Below are 20,266 nucleotides of genomic sequence, written 5' to 3'. Positions count from 1 at the left end.
AGCAAGAATGTGGAAGGAAGAGAAATTCTGCACAGTAAGCTGTGTCAGCACTGCCTGATTATTTAATATTTCAGATTGGTTCCTGGGAACTCTTCAAAGTGGCAAAGAGCTGCAATCTCTGAGAGGAGTGCATTTGGGATACTGCTGCCATGCTGAGGACTTAAACCTGTTTCAGTGAGAGCTGGGTATAAAAATGTCCTTTAAGGCTTCACACTCACTTTGCTGACCCAGGGATATGGTAGCAAGTCAGAGCAGGGCTGGGGCTGCTGTACACTCCCTGTATGCTCCAACAACAGGGCCATCCCATTTTAGCAGTTCAGCTGCCTTGGCATGAAGCCCACCCTGGACTAACACTGCTTCTGAATATAGTGCAGCAAATACCCCTGGTTTTCTCTTTAAATGCCAGAAGCTCCTTGGGTATTTGTGGCTGATAATGGTTGTTTTTTTTCTAGGATCTCCTGCACAAATACTGTGGACTGTTTTTTCTCTCCCTTTGTATGATGATGATAAATGATGACTCAGCCAAATGCAAAAAGATGGCAGCTTTGACGTGCAAATCTCTTCTCCGTAAGATCAGCAATGAAAAACAAGACCTGATGTTTTCACTGGTCACAGAGTGGTTTCACAGCAAAAAGGTACTCTTTTGTCTTTTCACTGGCCAGGTCTGAACTCTGTTGGAGGGCTGAGTAAGATGAAGGCAAAGGGAGAGATTGCTAGTACCAGATCCGGTGGGTTGTGGATTAGTTGTTCCTGACTTAGAGAGCAAGAAATGGTACAGCTTCATAAAATTGCACAAATATAGCTGCTGATGGTGTGGGTCAGCTTGCAGAGTCTTCCCAGCTGCATTTTGCAGCTTTCTAACAGTTCCACTTTTGGCTCAGCTATTTCACAGTGTAGTCTTTGCTCAGGTTAGAGATTTTAGCAAAATCCTTTAAGCTCTTCTGATCCCAGCATTTTGTGCTGACTTTATCTCAGACATGCTTCATTATGTTGCTGGCAACTGGAAGACAGCAAACTTGGTCTTCCAGATCTGCTGTTTTGATCTGGGTGCTTGGGTGATGAGCTGTCCTCTAGCTGAACCCAGATTCTGTGCCTCTAGACTAGTGGAGTTAGCATTCTTCATCACTTCATGGTTTCCATCCTGATATGTTCGGTTTTGGTTTGTAACTGTAAGCTGCTTGTTACATTGTGAAGAGTTGCAAAGTAGCTCCCAGATCTGCAGTTGGGAACCGGTCTGGAAAAGGTCTTCTGGCATTCAGTTTTAGGGTGAATTCCCAGGGATAACTTGTGCTGCCAGGTGCAGCATCTTTTTCAACATACTCTGAAAGCCAGCTTCTCTTAAGGTGCTATTGCTACAGGCAGAAAGTAAGGGTTGCTACCAGCTCCTGCACTTGGGAGCTGCAGGATTTGATTATCAGAGTTAACAAGAGGCATTACTTTTTGTGTGTCAGAGCTTACACAGGAGGTTGGCTGCCCAGGCATGTGGTTTGTTTGTTGAAGTGGATGGAGTAATGTTTGAACGGCGGCTTGCAGCAGTCCTCACTTTGATTGAGAAAGAAATCAACCCAAGTCAATTTGAAAATGTAAGTAACTTTTCTCCATGCATGAAGCTTAAGGAAAGAGAATTAAGAAAATGGAAAAAGGGAAGAAGCATAGGAAAGATTTAACAGTTGGGCTTAATGTTCAGGACTGAGGAGACACAAAACACACACATTTGTTCTGAAGAGGACCTCACTGACTTAGGACCATATTTTTTTGCCTGTAAGCCCAAATTTGATGTCATATGTCACAGCACTAGGGAAAAAGAAACTTTGCAAAGCCACCTGGCCTGAGCCTGCAACTGTACAGTGTAGCCAGCAGATACCTTGCTCCTTGCAATGTGGGAAACACGTCTGCTAGCTGTAGAAATTTGTGTAAGCATTGCTTGTCAGGAGTGCGTGGCTTGTGACTGTCTGCTTTGTCCAGTTTTACCTACAGCTTCAACTTTCAGAGAGGTTCCCTTTCTGTACTTGAGACCATGGTTTTGTTGTATGGAAAATCTTTTTAGTGCACATGATTAACTCAGAATAACAAGGCTGCCTGAGATTCTTCTTGGCATGTGATAATCCTAAAGGGATCCCAGTTACTGTGCCGGGGGAGTGGCCATGAATGTTACTAATGTTCAGCATGCTGCCCTTGCACGAGAGAGAAAAGAACCTCAGGATCTGTAAATTGGCAAGAGATGAAAATAAAATACCTGCAGTGAGGAGAAATTTGGTGTAATCGCACCCTGTGCTGTGATATGTACTCATGATTTACATCAAGCCAGCTGGTGGTTGCAGGCAGGGTGAGGCCCACAGGCAGCACACACAGTGTTGTCATAACAACTCAGGGCTTCCCAGGTGATACAGGCAAATCTGCACGCAGCTGGGCTCTAGTTAGGAGAATCAAATCCACACAAATACATGCACAGACATAATGTGTGTATTTTCCTGCATTTAGAAACCCAGTGGTTTGTTATAGTAATGTCTGTGTGGAAAAAAGAAGAATGATTCTAATAAAATCTCCTGCAGAGATTGTCTCCAGAGGAAATGCTTCAGTGGAGGTGTTTCTGTTCTGTTTATATTGGGAATTGGGTACAAGTCAGTCTTCTGGTTTTTTGTATGGTTGAGCTGAAATTTATTTAGTGAGGATTAATCAGCATTGTCTTCAGGTTCTCGTAAGTTGTATTTCTTGACTTGCTGATTTTATTAGATAACTGAAGAGGAAGAGGAGAAGGCTGCAGATCGGCTGCTATTCAGCTTTCTTGTGCTGATAAAAAAGCTAATCACAGAGTGCAACTTGATTGAATTCACCAAGAACAGGGATGTTGTGAGCAGTATCTGGGGTAAGTGTCATTAAGGAATTATTACAGCTGTTACAAGAAAGATTCTTTGTGTGCCTTGTGGTTTTTCACACGGTAATATAAGTGACTGAACTTTATTCTGCAAGGTTTCTGTTCTGCAAAATGCTAACACACAGCAGTTACTGGCAATGAAAGAGAAGTTGCTAATGAAAAAGGTTACATGGTTGATGAAAACAACACATCCCCTGTCTCAGTTGCTGGGAAGTACTTTCTATTATCCCCAGAGCAAATAGTTGGAAACTATTACATGTTTCAGTATAATTACATTTTCTTGGATGAAAACATTGAGCCCTCCTGAGAAGATGAGCTTTCATTGATCATGCATACCAGCCTAGATCATACATACCAGCCAGAAAATGATGACACATGGTAATAGTGCCCTAAATACTTTATGTCTGTCAGGATGTGAAGATTTGGAAGTTACTTGATTCAAGCAATTTCCCTGTACGTGAGATTATATAATATTTACTGGCATTTTGTTGCCCTTATGTTAACTGCTTCATTTGCTGCAATCAGAAGACCTGAAGTGGTTGGTTAGTGACTTTGAAGAGTCCAACCTGCCAGGTGCCTTTAGTGACATAGCAGAGAACCATTGTTATTCTGGATTTTGGTGATGGGCAGCTTGGACAGAGGTGAGACAGGAGGGCAGCTCCATTTCTTCTCTGAAGCATTCTCAGCATTTGACCATCATCAGCAGGGCCAGCTGACACAAATCTCACAGCAGCCAGTCCCCAGATACCATGGGCAGATGAGCTGTGGCACTGAGTCCCTGAAGGGACCATAGTTGTTGCAGAAACATGACTTGCCTGATCACTGTGGGGACATTTGGCTGCCTGTAGGTTTTTGCTGCTCTCCACTTTGGCTATATTGAGTTGCTAGAAAGTCTTTTATTATGTTTTGAGCAGATGAGCACAGTTCATTTCATTTCATTCATCTTTTTATTGCAGCATATGCTATGGTAATTGTTGGGGTTCTATTTTTACTCTCAATGGACCATCTCCTTAGCTGAAAGAGGTTTTCTTTTCCCCAGATCATGTCCAGTCTCACCTGTGGTATCCTCATAGCTGGGTCTGGCTAACAGCCACTGAGATCTTTGGCTTGTTGTTTGCATCTTATAAGCCAGAAGATCTTGTCAACAAATGGAAGGAAAGAAAGTCAGGGAAGAGAAAAAAGACACCGGCAGAGCTGTCTGCATCCATAGTCTTCTTGACTGCTGAATTGGACAAAAAGGTAATGATGTCTGTACCACTCCTTCATGATGTTTGCTCTGCTCATGCCTATTCCCTGATTAGGACACAAAAACAGTTCATACTTTGGCATGCACGTTCCTCTTTTAGTCACTTGTCTGCTGTCTAATCCTCATCACCTAAAGCATTTGAGGAGGTGTCTCTGCTGCTGGGAGGGGGTTCCTCTAGGGTCTTATTCTCAGCAGCACAAAAATATGCTTTTATATTGTAAGATGGAGGCAGAAGTTGTGTGGAGCTGATCCTTTGGTCTCCCCTGGGAACTATCTTTGGTGACTACAGAATACTGCTTTGAATCTCTGCTACCAGCTCTCTTCAATGGAGTCATTCCTTTCTCCTTTTTCGTTTCCCCAGATGAAGGATCTCACGTTTGCATTCTGCCATCAGCTGCAGTCCAAGTTCCTGGATGTGTCTCTAAGTGAGCAGGTAAGGCAGGGGCCTGTCTGGGGCTGCAGGAGGGGACAGAGCAGGCCCCGGCATGTGAGGGATATTGTGTTCTAGTCAGGACAGCACTGCTGCTGTCTGGTGTTGGCTCAGGGCAGATACACAGTTTGGGGCTAGCTGCTCTCTGCTCAGGGCATCTGAACAGCTGTGAGCCTCTTGGGGGCCCAGAAAGTCCCCAGTGTGGTGTCAGCCTACTGGGGAGTGCCAGGGACAGAAAGAGGGAACACTATGCAGGTCTCAGCCATTGCAGACTCCTAGGTTGGCAAGTTCCTCTGTCAGATCAAGTCTTGGCTCTTACATGGTGCTTACAGAGGTAGCCCACAGTGACTGACTCCGTTTCCACACTTCAGGTTATAAAGAATTTACTTTTTGTGGCCAAAGTTATTTACTTGCTAGCCCCTGCCTCAGAAGAAGGTAAAGAGGCAGATGGAGAACTCAAGTGTGAAGTGGAAGAGCAGGAAGTCTCAGAGGATGAGAGAGATACTTCTGCTCAAGGAGAGGAAGAAAGAGAGGACACACAAGAGAAAGGCCAGCCAGCCACACTGCTGTGGCTGATGAAGAAGCTCTCTGTTATGGTGAAGAGAGAAGCAGCATATTCCCCTAAGGTCCCTTTAAAGGTAAGAACAGAGTTAGTCCCACTGCTTTTGATGAGGTTGGCACTTCTGCAGGGTACTGTTGCTCTGGCTCTTTGCTTTCAGGGGATGAGGTGCAGAGGGTGCTGTGGGCTGGGACAAAGGTGCAAAGGGTGCTGTGAGCTGGCACTGAAGCAAGGGTTAGTAGGTGCTGAAGAAACAAGCCTTTCATTTTGGGGTTTTCAGGAAAAGGCTTGTGCCAGTCTGGTTCTTGCTGATGCTTCCAGCCTCCTGGGGAGTCGTGGAAGAGTGGTAAACCTCAAGGCTGAGGGGGACAGAACAGTTCCTTTGAATGCCCAAGAGTGCTAGGCCTATGCAGGCAGGGGAATGGCAGTATGGAGTAAAGTGCTAGGAGAAGGGGAGGGGATGTGTGGGAGAACAATCACAAAAAGCACTGTGGGTCCCCATGGTTTAGTTAGGTTGAGCTTTTGTGTCCTCAGCTGCCACAGTTGAGGGCAGTGAGAACAAGCCTGTTGTTCAAAGTGTCAACAGCTGCCAACCCAGTCCCAGCTCACACAACAGGGGTTGTGTCTCTCTAAAGGCTGTACTTGGATGCAGTAAGCCCTTGAAACAGCAGTTTGTGACTCAGGTGTCTAAAACAACACCTGCTGTGTTGAACTATGATGCATGGCCCTCTGGTAGCAGTTCAGTTAGGAAGTTTCCTTCCAGCTTTCCTTACTTCATGTCCCACACACTTCTTTTCAGAGAAGCTGCATCTTTAAGTTCCTGGGAGCAATCTCGGTGGATCTGGGGCAAGACAGGATCAAGCCCTACCTTCCAACAATTCTCACCCCTCTGTACAGGGAGCTGAACAGCAACTATGCAGAGCAAGGTAAGGGATTTCCCTCACAAAGAGGAATGTGCATCACAGCTATGCTCCAGTTCAAACACCACCTGCTATTCCTTTTGTCTGTTGAGGCACTCGTATTTTAATCAGTGAATTTCACCTGCTTACTGTCTAACTAAAATACCAGGAAGGGAGGAGAGTGCGTGTCAGCTGAAATAGAAACCTACGTTTTCAGAGACTGGAATGAAGTTAAGCATGCTCCTGTGTCCAAGCAGATAAAGCTTGAGCATGTGGTGTAGCAGGAAAAATGTACTCAAGGATGGGCTCAAGGTGGCAAGACTTACAGAATCCTTGCTGAGAGGAACTTGTAAAAACCATTTGAGAGACAGAGGGAAATATTTGCCCTGCTCTCAGTTTTCCCTTTAGCACCTCTTTGGAGGGTTTTTTTCACCCCCCAGTATCTTTTTTTCCTCCAATGATTGTAATTAATATATTGCCACTAACTAGTGATTCCAACAATTAAGCCAGCCCTTGTTTTGCTTATCAAGGATGCTGACTGACAAGGCTGGAATCATCTTTATTTCCAACAAAGCCTATTTCACCAGAAGCCTAGTGGCTATATATAGAAAGCCACTTGTCATTACCTTTGGGATGACTTTACCCTTCTAAAAAAATTGCTTCTCAGAAGCATTTTTGTTTGTTTGTTTGCTGGTTGAAAAGCCACTCTCTGGGAAAGCTGGTGAAGCTCCAGCAGATTTCACAGGTGCTAGTCTGGGCAAGGTTTATCAGTGCAGCTGTTCTTTATTAAAGGAAGAGGAATCCATACTGTGCTCCTGGGCTTTCGTTCCATATGCTGAAAAGATTAAGTCAATTTTGTTTTAATAGATCCAACACTGAAGAACCTTTCCCAAGAAATCATAGAACTTCTCAAGAAGTTAGTGGGGCTGGAAGCCTTTTCGCTGGCCTTTTCTTCTGTGCAGAAACAGGCCAACCAGAAAAGAGCAATGAGGAAAAAGCAGAGGGCTTTGCAGGTAAGATTCCACTTTCTCTTGAGAGTAAAAGAAATAGGGCTTCTCTAAAGGCTTAATATCTGCCCAGGAAGGGGAGAAAGAACTTAATCCTTAATTAGGACAGTTTTACCAGTCTCTTTACAAAACTTGCAAGAAGTTACTTGTGTGTGATCAGCCTCTTGTGCAGGTTCTGGCTGACAGGAATGGTTTCCTGCTTACCTGAAGGGCAAAGCAGCCTAAATTCCCTCCATTTTATGGAACCTAGCAATGCCCATGCGTTGTCTTAGCAGCCACCAGTTTCTTAGGACATTCATGATGTTCACAGGGACTGCTGTTAGTTGTCAGTGAACTAACAGTACTGTTTTTCCTTAGACTGTAGCAAATCCTGACATTGCTGCAAGGAGGAAGCTGAAGAGACACAAGAATAAAGCGGAAACGAGGAAGAGAAAAATGGAATCCCTGCGCCCTACATACAAGGCCAAGCGACATCGAAGTCACGCACTGAAAGATTTAGCAATGGTGGAATGAAAAGGCTTTTCATTCCTGGAGGATTAATTTATAAAAATTAATACCAAGCTAAAGAACTAATTACTGCTTTAAAAAGTACTTGCATATTTCAATTGTATTTATTAGTATTTTTTTATGTCCTTTTTCATTGAGGATCTTAAATAAACACTTCTAAATTTTTTCCAAACCTGTATATTTACTGGAGCATGTACAGTTGAAAGGGCAACAACTATGATATTTATATTAAATTTTACTTCATTTGTAAGAAATGGGTTCTGTGATGACTGCATTCCTGCCTGTGAACACACTGGTCCGGGAGAGAAAAGTCTGCTTCCTGACTTTGATTTGGCCTTCAGTTTCTGCAGCTATACTGAGCTACTTACCTGTCACTTCTGGCTAAGATGAGAGTGCAGGAACAACAGCTCATGAAGGTGGAAGTTAAACTCAAGTTACTGCCCTGGCACATCAGGGCAGTAGTGTGTGCTGAGGACACTGATTTTCCTTTCAGACATCCACTGAATGCCATGTTGGCAGCCAGAGGTGTGCTACTTGTGCTCTCTTGCTGTACTTCACTCTAACAGTGTGTCTGCACTGAAGGGTCATGAAGTAGAAGAATACCAGCTTAAGGGAACTTCTGCAGGTGTTCAGCTACATGGCTGCTGGAGCTGGCAGCACTTGGACTTGTTTCTGTAAAGCAAGCAGCCTCTAGCAAGCAACACACCCCTGGGTATAGCTGACAGTTCCAGATTTTATTAGTGTTCTATCTACACCAGTATGCTGGCCACCAAAACGACCAAAGGAAGGGGCGATGACAAAAAAAAAACCACCAACTTTCTCAGCCAGTAAGACTTTCATACAAATTAACATAAGTACATTCTTTAAACAAAAAGAAAGAAATGGAGTATCATAATGTACACATTCACTTATTTCAGTTTTACAATTGAAGAGAGGCATCCACATTACAGAAGTCAAATTCAAATCCGTCCTATTTACAAGTATCTGTGGCCTGAAAATACTTAACTGCAGAAAGGAGGATGCTGGCTATAGCTGATGCTTCTTTGCACTGGTCAGTTTTGTATCACTGCCTGCTCTTCAAGGCCTCCACCAACCTAGGAAAAAGGTTAAGTCAGTTTACTGAAAAGTAATTTCAATTCTGCTGAAATACTTGCAGCAGAAAACCAGTCATTCTTCTAATATGGACTCTTATGTCAAACTATCCACAAATCCAGTCTTACAAAAAATCCTCCAATGTGTAAAATTAGGCATATGAATGAAGCATAATTAGACTGGTACTCACCATTCCATTGCTTCATCAAGCCCTGTGCCTTTAGTTGCAGAGGTTTTGAATATCTGCCATTTTCGGTCCTTCAAAGCTGGTAAGCCAAGGGCATTTGCCATTTCTGTGGGAGTCATGGCCTGTTCCATGTCCTGTTTATTTGCAAACACCACCAAAATGGCTTTCTTCAGCTCTTCTTCCTAAAAAAAAAAAAAAAAAAAGGGAAATTGTGGAAGCTGTTGCAGAGACTTCTACAGAATTTATTTAATGAGAGAAAAGCCTATGTAATAAAAAAGATCTTCAGCAGTTTTCAGTTATTTTGTTTGCTGATTTCTGTTCTGCAGAAAATTCTTCAGTGAAAGAAAGGTCTTTGTTTTCAATTCCAGTATGATACCCTACAGGAGCAGTTTCAAAACATGGCCAGTCCAAGTTATGAGACAATCTGGTAGTTAGATTTAACAAGGCACATTAAATGAGCTTGCAGGTATGTTGGGGGACAAGGCAAGAGAGAGAAAAGGAAGTGTTGCTCAACTCATCTTACTTACATTACCTTGTTCAACATTTGTTCTTCAGCTTGAAAACATAGTAGGATTCTAATTACTGTCAACCCTTCAGGGTTTGATTTTGCCACGCCGCAGTACTGAGCAGCAGTCCTGGCTGGCAGGTAAATTTTCATGTGACCACAAAGCTACATGAAATAAACCAGATAATGCTGCACAAATGCATGAAATACCTGCAGAGTATTCAGTGCCTTTTCAGTCAGAAGTGCTGCACGGGCTATGCTGAGGGCTGAAGTTTCACAAGTGAAGTTGAGCTTCACTTGGTTCACTGAATCAAATTTCATATTTACTCAAAAAAAAAAAGTTCTAATTTCTCAATTTATTTTACTGATAATGACTGTGATCCTTGTTTTCTTACCTCTAACATAGCAACAAGCTCTGATTTTGAAGTGCCAATTCTGTCTCGATCGCAGCTGTCCACTACATAAATGACGGCATCTGTGTTTGAATAGTAACACCGCCAGTAGGGCCTGCAGAGGAGAGAGAGTTCCAGTCGTGTCATTTGCATGTTAGCAGTTCTTTTTAGCTAGATAATTATAGACAGATCACCCAGAGGAAGTAAAGATTGTCTCTGGGGTGAAAGGCCCCAGGAGGCAATCAGAAGATTTCTTCAAGAGGCTACAAAAATGAACAGACAGTACAAATAGTCTCTGAGGCAGAACAAAAAAAAAGAAACCAAAAAACCCCAACCCAACACAAAGCAAATATAGAAGCAACCTGAAAACAGGGGAAGAACAGAAATGCTGGGGACAGATTTATTTGGGAATCAGACTACAGGACATCAGGTCCACAACCGAGGGACAGGAAAGCAAGGAATGTTTAAAGACATAAGCACCTTCATTACAGTCACCAAAGAAGTATCACCAGAGAAATCTTAAATGACTAATTAATACAGGCAAGTAATTAACAAAGATCAAAACAAACCACCTTTTTTAGAATTACTGTACTGAAACTAAAAAGGAAGGAACCTTTATCTCACTAATTGCACCTTCCTTACTAACTAACTACACTGCACCTTGCAGTGTAGCACTGAAAAAGGAATCACAAGAGGATCATACAAGGGTACTCTTAATGACTCTTTACAAAACTTGTGACGCTTGCTAAAAAATTACTGTCTATACCTAAATCCAACTTGACTATTCTGAAGAATGCAAAGCTAGGCAGTATCTTTTTGGGTTTTTAATCACCCCCTCCACTCTTTCTCAGAATGCTACTCAATTGCCTACTATACTAATGATTTGTTTTTCAAAGCAAAGCCAAATGCAAATGAGAACACTGTCTTGTTTTTTTCCAATCTGTAGACTTCCAATTCCTGCATCACAGATTTTACAAACTGAATTCCATCAGATGAAAATGCTCTCCTGAGAATGGGTTCTTTTTAAAACTTAATTTTTAGAAGTGCCTGCTATGAGAATTCCAGTGCCTGCTATGAGAATTCCAAGAACTTGGCACTTTTTAGAGAAAGTTCATTGACATTAAGAAATCTATTACCTTATGCTTGTCTGTCCTCCTAAGTCCCAGACTTGAAATTTCAGATTCTTGTAGGTCACTGTCTCAACATTGAAGCCAATGGCTGAAACAAAGTTATAACAATTTCACTGTTGGTGATTCTCCTGTTTTTCTAAAGAATATGTCAGCACTCAGTTTAAGATTTTCAGACCTGAAAATTCTCAGTAGCTGCATAGCTAAAGCTACCCCAACAAACATGACTCAAAATAATGCAGAAATACTTCTTTTGAACTAATAAAACCACACTGTAAACATATTGTAGAGATCTGTAACAAATGCTAAGGTTGTTAAAAATTGACAGTAGTGTCTGAAATCACCAAAAGAAACAGAGCAAGGGTTAAAGAACTGGCCTGCTGTGATAACTAAGTACATAAGTGACAGCAAGAGAGCACTAAGGAATGTGTCCTTCTGTCCACATAAGGTCTGCACTCTTTAAAGAGCTCTTAAAACACCAGCTTCTCAGGAGAGGACTCGATACTGCTGTCTGGAAGATGGCAGCAATGCTGCAGTTATCACATATGTCATTCCTTTTCCTGCCAGCCCAGAGAAACACAGCACAGGGAAGTGAACAGTGGGCACAGTCTGCTTAAAATTTATGGAGGCTGAAGTAAGCAAAACCCTCAGGCAAAAAGATTATGGCCCAGCAAACTGCTGGCTTCTAAAAGATAATAGAGGAAATAGAGGAACACAACAGACATGGCAGGGACATAAAAAAGTCAAACATCCCCTTCTCCTTCATGTTACACAGAGCAATCATGGCCAGAACACTTGAGCACACACACCGGGTGGGTGTGGCTGCATGAATGCCAAGACAAGTGGTGAAATCAGTTGCATTTTTTTAAATAAACATCATCTTCTCCCTTGAAACCTCACATTGAGTTTTGTTATGTTTTCTACAGAATGCTGACCTATCATGAACAGCCTGTGAAACCATGCTAATAATCTTGAAGTCAAATGCTTTTTGCATTTTGCAGGGCAGCATAAAATACTCTTTTGTAATACCTTTATCCAAGAAGATACAACAGTGTAAGGCTCCCACTACGTAAGGTCCTTTTGTTTAGGAAGGAAGCATAGTGTTCAGCTGGCAAAGTTTATGCGTCAGAGCTTCAGACAAATCACAGGCCACAGGCAAATACTCTCCCTATGAGCAGATCACTTACTTGGAATGGTGGTAACAACTTCTCCAACTTGCAACCTGTAGAGAATGGTTGTTTTTCCTGCTCCATCCAGCCCCAAGATGAGAATCCTCATCTCTCGAGTTCCAAACAAACTGGAAAAGATGGTGGAGAAAAAGCCTCCTACAAAAACCAGAAGAGAGACATTTCAATGTCAGCCAGCTCTGTGGAGGATATGCAAAGGCACACAGACCAACCTCATTTCTTACTGGCTTACAAGTCGTTTGTTTCCTCCAGTGAAAAAAGACAAGTCCAGGTTGTTGCCCATATGTCCTCCTGGTTCATACTGCCATTTTATGATTTTATGGTAGCTCACTCCAGCAAATCACATTGCAGCAGCACCAAGCTTTCTCACTGCAGTTACAATTTTATTTTTTCCTTTTCTCTCATTTGCCAAAATCTGAGTCATCTTTTTGGCTTGTATCAGACTCTACCTTTTCAGTGCCAGCGACTATACAAGGACCAAAAGAAGTCTGAAAGAATTCCGCATCAGAAGACATTTATGGTCTTCCAAAGGACCACCCACTTCTTTTTTTCTTAAAACTAGGTATAAATCAGTAGGTACATATTAAATCAATTCATTACAAACAGCAAAGCTGCACCAAATCAAGTACACTAACACTACAGAGAAGTCTAGGAGCTGATTTTAAATGTCCTTCTTGTTCTTTTCAAAACTCGCTTGCCCCAGCATCTCATTTATTTGCTAAATGCATGCAAGAGAACTTGTGGCCAGGCTAATATCTGATTTATGCCTACTAGATTTTTAATCATAGAAAGAATACTAATGTTCTAAGCCAGTAACAATTAAATTTTTTTGAAATATTTTTATAATAAACATATCTAATGTTAAATCATAACTTTGTAAATACACTTAAAGCCTCCAAAAGGTAATGAAACATTCAATAAGCCAGAATCAGTGACAACACTGATAAATATATCAGAAACAAATAAAAGAAGATTTGCAACCAAAATCTCACTGAAAGATGATTTGATAAAAATTATTTTCTATATTTGCCTGTCTAAGCCTCTGCCTTTCCAGGGAAAGGAGGGAGCAACAAGTTTATACTAAAGAAGGAACTTCGACTGATAAAAGGTTGCTCTATTTCTTCTAAGCCCATCCCACCACAGAAGCCATACACGCTACAGACCTGGAAAACAAAAAGGCATAAGGGAGCATCAGTTGCCAGCCTGCATAGTGCTGCTCATGACACCTCTGACTGCCAGAGAGGCAAATAATTTTAAGAGAAGTGAGCTGAAAAAATGAATTTCAATAGAAACACCCCAAGTAGAAGGTTACCACTGGCTGCATGGAGGCCTAAGATTTGAAAATTCTTTCAGTCAGTAACTTTGCTAGCTGCCAGACACCTCTCACTCCCTCTTTTTATATGCTCCTGTGTTTGCTCTTCCCACACCAAAACACTGTTAAACACCATCTGCAGGACAGGTTCACCTCAATCTCTCAACCCTCAGATTCAGGGCCTCCCTTTAATATTCCCCCTACTTCATTTACTAGTCTGCAAGACCTCCTCTCCTAATCCACTCCTTATTAGCAGCCCATTACAAACTCGATTCAGAGTTAAATTTTGCCAGGTGTCAGGAGTACAGAAGCCTGAGGATATCACTGAACACACCCTCCTGCCGCTGCTCGGACGATTCGCCATGGCGAGGCAGCTCTAACGCGGCCTCCGGGCGCTGCGGCGGCGGCTGCCCGAGAACCGGCCCGCGGGCAGGGCCTGCCCTGAGGAGAGGGGGCATCGCCCAAGCGCGGCCCTCAGTCTCGGCCTCCCGCCGCTGGCGGGCAGGAGACCGTGCCTCCCCACGGCAGGGCTCAACACCGACCCGTCCGCCCTCCCCGCCTCCCCGGCCGCCGGGAAGGCTCGTGATGGACGGGTCCCCTCGGGCGGCCGCTTCCCGCCCGCTCCTCACCCATGTCGAGCCGCTCCGCCGGCGCTCCGGCCCGCCCCGCTCCGCTGCCCTCGCCGCGCTGGCCCTGCCGCCGCCGCCGCCGCCCGGCTCCACGTCGAACGCCGCGGCGAGTAAACAAAGCGCTCCGCGCCCGCCGCCGTTTCGACACACGGAGCCCGGCAGCGCCCGCAGCGCGGAGCGAACGGACTGAGAGCGGGGCCCTTCCCGGACACAGCCGGGCGGGAAGCAGAGCGGGGAGAAAGGTTTGGAGAATAAAATCCGTGGGCCGGGACCAGCGCGTGACGAATCTGCGGCGGCGGGCGCGCGCGGCGGGCGGGGCGCGGCGGCGCCACCGGCCCGGGGCCTCCCCGCGGCCCCGGGAGCGGGCGGCGAACGGGAACCTCCGGCCGCAGACGGACGGCTGGGAGGCACGGCCTGCTTCCCAAAGTGCCGGGGAACCCTGGGAGCCAGCACACTTCGAGGGTTAGGGCTTGCTTTTCTCCAAAGCGGCTGCGAAACGAGAAAAACCCCGGGTAGAAGTCTGTTAACAAAGTCCAGCGGTGTAAAACATCGACAGCAAGCTGCTGCTAGGGATTAGCTAACATGTCTCACTGTCATCGTCCCCGCATGGAAATGATGTCATCCATGTAATTAGGATGTGCAAATAGGTAAATATACAATCAGAAAAAACGTGAACTATTATGTAACGAAAACTCAGAGGAAAACATAATGTACGAGGCACACATGAAGTGGGCTCTAAGCTCAGACTGAGTTAAGGGAGAAGTGCAGCAGATCTCATGTCAATAATCAACGATTACACTTCTTTTAATCGCTTTTTTACAGAAGATACAAGGATATATAAATGTCTTATAGGAGAGCAATCTAACTACATTACCAACCTACCTACCCTTCATGATTACTGGCTTCCTCCCCATGCACTTTATTCTGTCCTTACACTTGTACTGCAGCAAGAAGAGCACAGAAACCTTTACTCCTCCAGCCATAAGAACCAAACCTATAGCAGTTACTTTCCATGACTTTTATCACTTTTCTCATTTAAACTTATTCAAAGAGAAGCAGCTTGTACTTCTTTCAGCTGAAAAAAAGGCAGGACAAGGGGGAGCAGAAATTAGCAGCTCACAGTGCAAAATGAATATAAAATCCACACAACAGTAATCAGTCTGCAAGTGATGAAATGTGAACTCTGTGGTTTCATTAAATCTGTGTGTGAAACAGGAACAATCACAGACAAAGATGTTTTCATTTTCTCTGAAAGCATCAACAAATGTAGTATCACAGCTGCAGAACTTCCTGTTTGAGGTCCTCCATTAGAATTCTGTCTTGCTTGAAATTTCATATTATTCATAACTCAGTCAAAAACAATCCTTTATTTTTTTATGTCAAGTTGGGAGCAGTAGGAAAGAATACACAAAACTCATCCACAGGGATAAAAAAAAGTAACAAAATAATTTTGACAGTATTTAGAAAATGTTTGATCTATAAAATGCAATGATCCAGAAGGCCTGCCCTAGTACACTACTTCTCAGGGCAAGCAGCATGTACCAAGTGTCTTTTAGGTCCTTGATATCCTTAGGAGACCACGGATACGTCTAACGAGAGCTTGAATAAACGTGTACCGTGAGCGAACCTTGGAATATAAACCTTCGATGTCCAGGAGCTTCTTCTGCAGAGATTCACCAAAGCTGTTTGTGGCTTCAATCTGAAGCTGAGAAAGAGAAATGCCAGCTTATCATCCACTGCCTGTCAAACCCTTCACAATGATTTATTCTCTGACCTGCTTTCCAAAGAATGGGTTTTTCTGACTTCTCTAATAAGTACTACTTACTCTATTTTAAGAATTATTGGTTACAATTCAGCTTCTTCACTCAGAGTCATACAAACACATCTTCCAATTAAAATTTTCCTAGTCCTTTAAGGACTCTTTCGATAAAGAGCCTCTGTGTGCCAACAACATTTTAAAATTAATGTGTATGTAGAGTCACTGAATTAACTACATTTTAAGCATTTTACCAAGATGATACTATCACTTTATTTTTGAACAAGTAAAATAAATGACAGATGCCTCATCAAAAAACACAGAGTAACTTTTCTTACAGTTCTAGATCTTATAAAGGTACTTGAGACTGCTGTTTTGAAGAACAGTTTTTTTCTGCAGTCATAGAAATGCCAGTGGGATTTACTAATAATTTTTTTTTACTGACACCTCTGCATCAAATTTACACAAACTATTAAATTTCTGTGTAAGTGGAAATTACTTCTACCATTCACATTTTATAGTCTCTTCAGTTCCTGTTACCCTTTTAATCTCACTTCTGTATAATCTAGCTGAAGCTGACCTGTAGTGAACAGTTAGATCACAGAAAACTGAGAAACATGCCCTCATATTGCAGGTCTTTCAAGGATATCTGTTGTTTTTGGAAAGCTGTTATTAAAAACACTGGTTGGTAAGAGAAAAAGAATGATTACTCTGTTTTGTAAGTATAGCTCATATTTTACTTAACTTTTCATATTAAGATTCAAAGATACATGCACAGCAGCAAAAGTGCCATCTGTATCACAGTATTTTCCGAAACAATTTTGTAATGCTTCACTAATCCTAAATTAAGTTCTATGCTCTTGGTGTTACTGCAGGTTGTTCAGAAGTGGGAAAACAACAGTCAGACTGCTCCCAATAGCTGCATGGTAGCCAGGAGCATTCTGTACCCTGCAGCAGACTGTCACATCTCACCTGTTCTATATCGTGCTGGCTCACTCGATTCAGTCCACTACTGAAATCCAAGCTTGGCTCTGAACCAAAGGAATCTGGCAATAAAAAACAAGATGTTAAAATTATGTTGGCTGTTCCACACTTATCTCTGTATCAAGTCATATAACAAATTTAAAACAGTGTTCCAGTTTGATCTGAAAGTAAACTTAGGTGTTAGAAATTACACTATTTTTTTACTTAAATGATTTAGAGAAAATACATAAAGAGTGAGTCATAAATATTTTGATCACATAACATGGCACTTTAAGCAAAAGACTCTTCCACAAATCCACTCTCCCTGATTTCCTTCCATTTCTTTCTTCTTTTAAAAGACAAAAGTTCAACAAACTTAAAATCCTCTGGTGAATCAATGGTGGCTATAATTCCAAAAATATTTTTAAAACCACCAATATTAACTTTATTTCTTAATTTCATCTTAGAGTATATTGAAATATTTTCCTATAAACTATTTTGGATCACTTATCTGATTGTATTAGCTGAACTTCAGTTAGTCTGAAGAGCAGAAATAAAAAACCAGTTACTTTTACTTTCCTTTGGAGGTTATGTGTAATACACAAAACCCAGAAGTCTGTGAGTAAACAATATCGGTATTGCCAATTCTCCAGTGGAATATCCAAAGGTATGCCAAATCCAAACAAAATCTCTTTTATTAAATATAAAAGGCAAGATACTAATAGTAGGAAATCAGTTTTAAAGCTACCCATCAGAAGTTATTCAAAGGCGTTTTGATGTTTGAGAAATTTTACCTTGCAGCCTTCCTTTCTTAAATGACATCCTAGAGGACAGCAGCGGGTCTTGGGAGTCAGTGGGTGTGCAGTGCAGTAGGTAGTGTTCCAGATGGCGCCAAAGAATGAAGAGACATATTTCTATGATATCTGCAGATACATCTCAGTGAAGGACCCCAATCTGGTTGTCTTTGGATTGTACATTTACTGTATGAGCATATTTACACACTTGGAAACAGCTGAAAATGTCAGCTCAACCACCTGTCACCTCCTCCACTGCCACAGCCCAGTAATGGATGGCTCACACTCACTGTCCTCATCACCCTGCAGAGCCTCAATTCAGCCCTCAGGAGGAGAGCTGGAGTGCTCATATGGTTTGCAAAGGTACCTCAGCTGCACCACAGTAAATTAAAGCTGAGGTTATAAAGCTGGGGATGGCATTAACACTTCAGGTGACAACAGCAAAGTGTGCAAGAGCACATCTTTCCTAAGGGTGGTTGCAGAGGAAAATTCTGATCTGTTTTTCTGAAGACAATTTGTTTGTGCATGACTGGTTATTTCCATAGATTTACTGGTGTTTATGAGATTCAGGTTTATGCACGGTTGGCTGTAAGACTAGAAAACCCTATTATGACAGGCACATCAAAATTCTTTTTCAAAGTATTTCTTCCACCACACTTGGATATGTGTGAATGTTTATGGGGTCTGGACACTAAAATTGAGCTGGGCTGTAACAATTCCTTTATAAGCATGTTGCAGAAAGTCCTAGCTGGGTTCAAAATGGGAATTACTAACTTGAAAGTCCTTACATTCTGGCAATAGCAGAGCAATAACCTCCTAACTTAATTCTCAGTATTTCAAATTTACTTTCTGCCAAAAATTTTTGTTCAAAGTGATCAGAAATCCAGGTAAAAAATCTGTTTCTATCTCTGATTTTCTGCATCATCACCTTGAGGGTCATTTCAATTTCAGAAGGATACAGGAACAGAGGGAGAGCAACTTGGCTCGGTTATTTATTAGTTTCACCAGGCGCCGCCTTGCCAATACATATTTTTGGGAAGTGGAAATCTTGTCAACCCCAGCTGGCATAACTGACTGACACAACTGTTATGGGAAGAGAGAAACAGAAAGACTGTAGCAAATCACAGAATGTCAAGAGAATTAAGCAAATAAGACTACTTATTAATTTCTAGAACTTTCTTGTAAGCTACTATTTAAAATCTTGCTCGCTATTTTTAATTTGCATAACCTTGCTGACAAAAAAATGGAAAAAATTAAACCCATTTCCAAGCAACTACAATGAAAATCACAACTTTTACAAAGTTAAGCCAAATATGTTCCTGAAAGTTTGAGATCACTCGTTATATGGACCCCCTTCACCAACAGTAGAAAAGAATATGCAGAAGAAGTGGAACTACATGCTCATCAAAGATGCTTTGGAGCCTTTGTTACAGCTGTGTCCAAGTTATTACAATACAGAAACTATGGAGTCAGAAGAACAATTACCTCTTTTATTTCATCTGGTGGCAGTTGCTCCACATTTTGCAGTTTGTTAACACTCTGACGATGGCTGTCATAGTAACTGAAGAAATCATTAGTGCTCTGTTTCAGCAGGTAAACAATAATGCCCAGGCCAGGCAAGTGCCAATATGGGATCACTGGTGCTTGTGTATCTAGACAAGATGTTAAAGATCAGAAAACAAAACTAAAAAACCCCAAGAAATCAATAAGCTATGCTCTCTGTCAATAACCTAGTGAAAGACAGGAAAGCACTGACAAGTATATTTTGCACTTGTGTTAGAAGTAACATAAATGTAAGTCTAGGCAAAAAGTTCTGTGACTGCAGTATTAAAAGGCAAGACTAGTACACTATTACTAGTGCAGTACTGAGTACAACATATGAAATGTAACTAGAAGACTTACTATTTACATATTTTAGCCATTCAACTGCATAATAACACAGTGTAAACTCTTGCCATGTGTTGTAATAGAGCTCAAACCAGCATCAAAACACATCTTACATGTCATAAATGAGGTCCTAGTTTAAAATAATGTAATCCAGCAGATGCTGAAAAAAAAAAGAAATCTTGACCTTCCCCTGTCTTGTGCTATTTATTAACATACACACATTTCTTTACTGACATATATTCTGAGGCTGTGAATGAAAAAACAGTTTGTTTGTTTTAATTAGGATTAGTTTCCCCATTTGGCTTTAGTGCAAGGTTGAACAAGCATGGATTTTAGAATGAGAGAGTGAGCAGCTACAGGATTGGCATAAAGTGACTTAAAGAGTAGGTGAAACTACAGCCTTCAGTTTGTTATTTTCTAGCAGCCCAAATGTCACATTGTTCAGGTTCATGCAACAGCAAGTCAAAAATCTCACCCTGCCGAGGCCCATCTCGGTTGGTTGACTCTGACAGGCTGGGAGTAAACAGACAAACAGTGTGCTGGAAACTGGGAGCGCTTTGCAACATCAGTGACTCACAGTATTCCATCACATTTGCACAGATCTGCCAACAAAGGGGAAAAAAAGAAAAAGACAGCATGTCAATTACAGTAGCTACAGGCTTTGGAGCATTAAATTTTACATGGACAAATGACAGTGAACAACATGCTTTGCACCTTTCTTCTCACCAGAACATGATGATTCTATTTTCTTATCAGACTCCCTTCTACTGCAAGTCTAAGACTTGCAACTTTGCCTCTTTGCCAAAACCTGCTAGCTAAAATTTCTGGATAATTTTAAGTCCCCTTTGGCTCTAAGTTAGTGTTAGCCATTGCCCTCTACACACAGCTTTCATTTTGAAAATTTCTCATAAA

General features: G+C 42.1%; 3 protein-coding genes across 4 annotated transcripts in view; 1 reads left to right on the top strand and 2 right to left on the bottom strand.

Annotated features, from left to right (window-relative positions):
- UTP20 (UTP20 small subunit processome component) overlaps positions 1 to 7,777 on the top strand; it is a 63,741-nt gene extending 55,964 nt beyond the window's left edge. Inside the window, exons 54-62 of one of the 2 annotated variants that reach the window (XM_005519463.3) lie at positions 453 to 635; positions 1,452 to 1,583; positions 2,734 to 2,866; positions 3,915 to 4,114; positions 4,483 to 4,554; positions 4,923 to 5,189; positions 5,910 to 6,036; positions 6,877 to 7,022; positions 7,374 to 7,777. In XM_005519463.3, the coding sequence (XP_005519520.2) occupies positions 453 to 635; positions 1,452 to 1,583; positions 2,734 to 2,866; positions 3,915 to 4,114; positions 4,483 to 4,554; positions 4,923 to 5,189; positions 5,910 to 6,036; positions 6,877 to 7,022; positions 7,374 to 7,529 (1,416 nt within the window). In that variant the 3' untranslated portion in view covers positions 7,530 to 7,777. Of the gene's footprint in view, positions 1 to 74; positions 186 to 452; positions 636 to 1,451; positions 1,584 to 2,733; positions 2,867 to 3,914; positions 4,115 to 4,482; positions 4,555 to 4,922; positions 5,190 to 5,909; positions 6,037 to 6,876; positions 7,023 to 7,373 lie in introns of those variants that run through there. The other variant, XR_001331224.2, reaches the window with a different exon arrangement.
- Positions 7,778 to 8,236: 459 nt separating this feature from the next.
- ARL1 (ARF like GTPase 1) lies at positions 8,237 to 14,082 on the bottom strand. The gene is given in 7 exon segments (XM_005519462.2): positions 8,237 to 8,617; positions 8,806 to 8,816; positions 8,819 to 8,984; positions 9,703 to 9,814; positions 10,836 to 10,917; positions 12,014 to 12,151; positions 13,955 to 14,082. Coding segments are annotated over 7 exon segments (555 nt in total). The 5' UTR covers positions 13,959 to 14,082; the 3' UTR covers positions 8,237 to 8,575.
- A 1,219-nt stretch (positions 14,083 to 15,301) lies between these two features.
- The window catches only part of NUP205 (nucleoporin 205), a 45,376-nt gene continuing 40,411 nt past the window's right edge, over positions 15,302 to 20,266 (bottom strand). The window contains exons 38-43 of the mRNA XM_014249021.2: positions 19,830 to 19,956; positions 18,953 to 19,119; positions 18,427 to 18,550; positions 17,468 to 17,596; positions 16,683 to 16,756; positions 15,302 to 15,659 (exon numbers count right to left, since the gene is read on the bottom strand). Of these exons, the coding sequence (XP_014104496.2) occupies positions 15,507 to 15,659; positions 16,683 to 16,756; positions 17,468 to 17,596; positions 18,427 to 18,550; positions 18,953 to 19,119; positions 19,830 to 19,956 (774 nt within the window). The 3' untranslated portion in view covers positions 15,302 to 15,506. The remainder of the gene's footprint in view (positions 15,660 to 16,682; positions 16,757 to 17,467; positions 17,597 to 18,426; positions 18,551 to 18,952; positions 19,120 to 19,829; positions 19,957 to 20,266) is intronic.

Source organism: Pseudopodoces humilis, chromosome 5 (genome assembly GCF_049639895.1).
Source record: "Pseudopodoces humilis isolate 2021_Gansu_Grassland_sample_001 chromosome 5, ASM4963989v1, whole genome shotgun sequence".
Classification (NCBI taxonomy): domain Eukaryota; kingdom Metazoa; phylum Chordata; class Aves; order Passeriformes; family Paridae; genus Pseudopodoces; species Pseudopodoces humilis.
The sequence above is the reverse complement of the archived record's forward strand: the minus strand, read 5'-3'. Positions and strand labels throughout refer to the sequence as shown.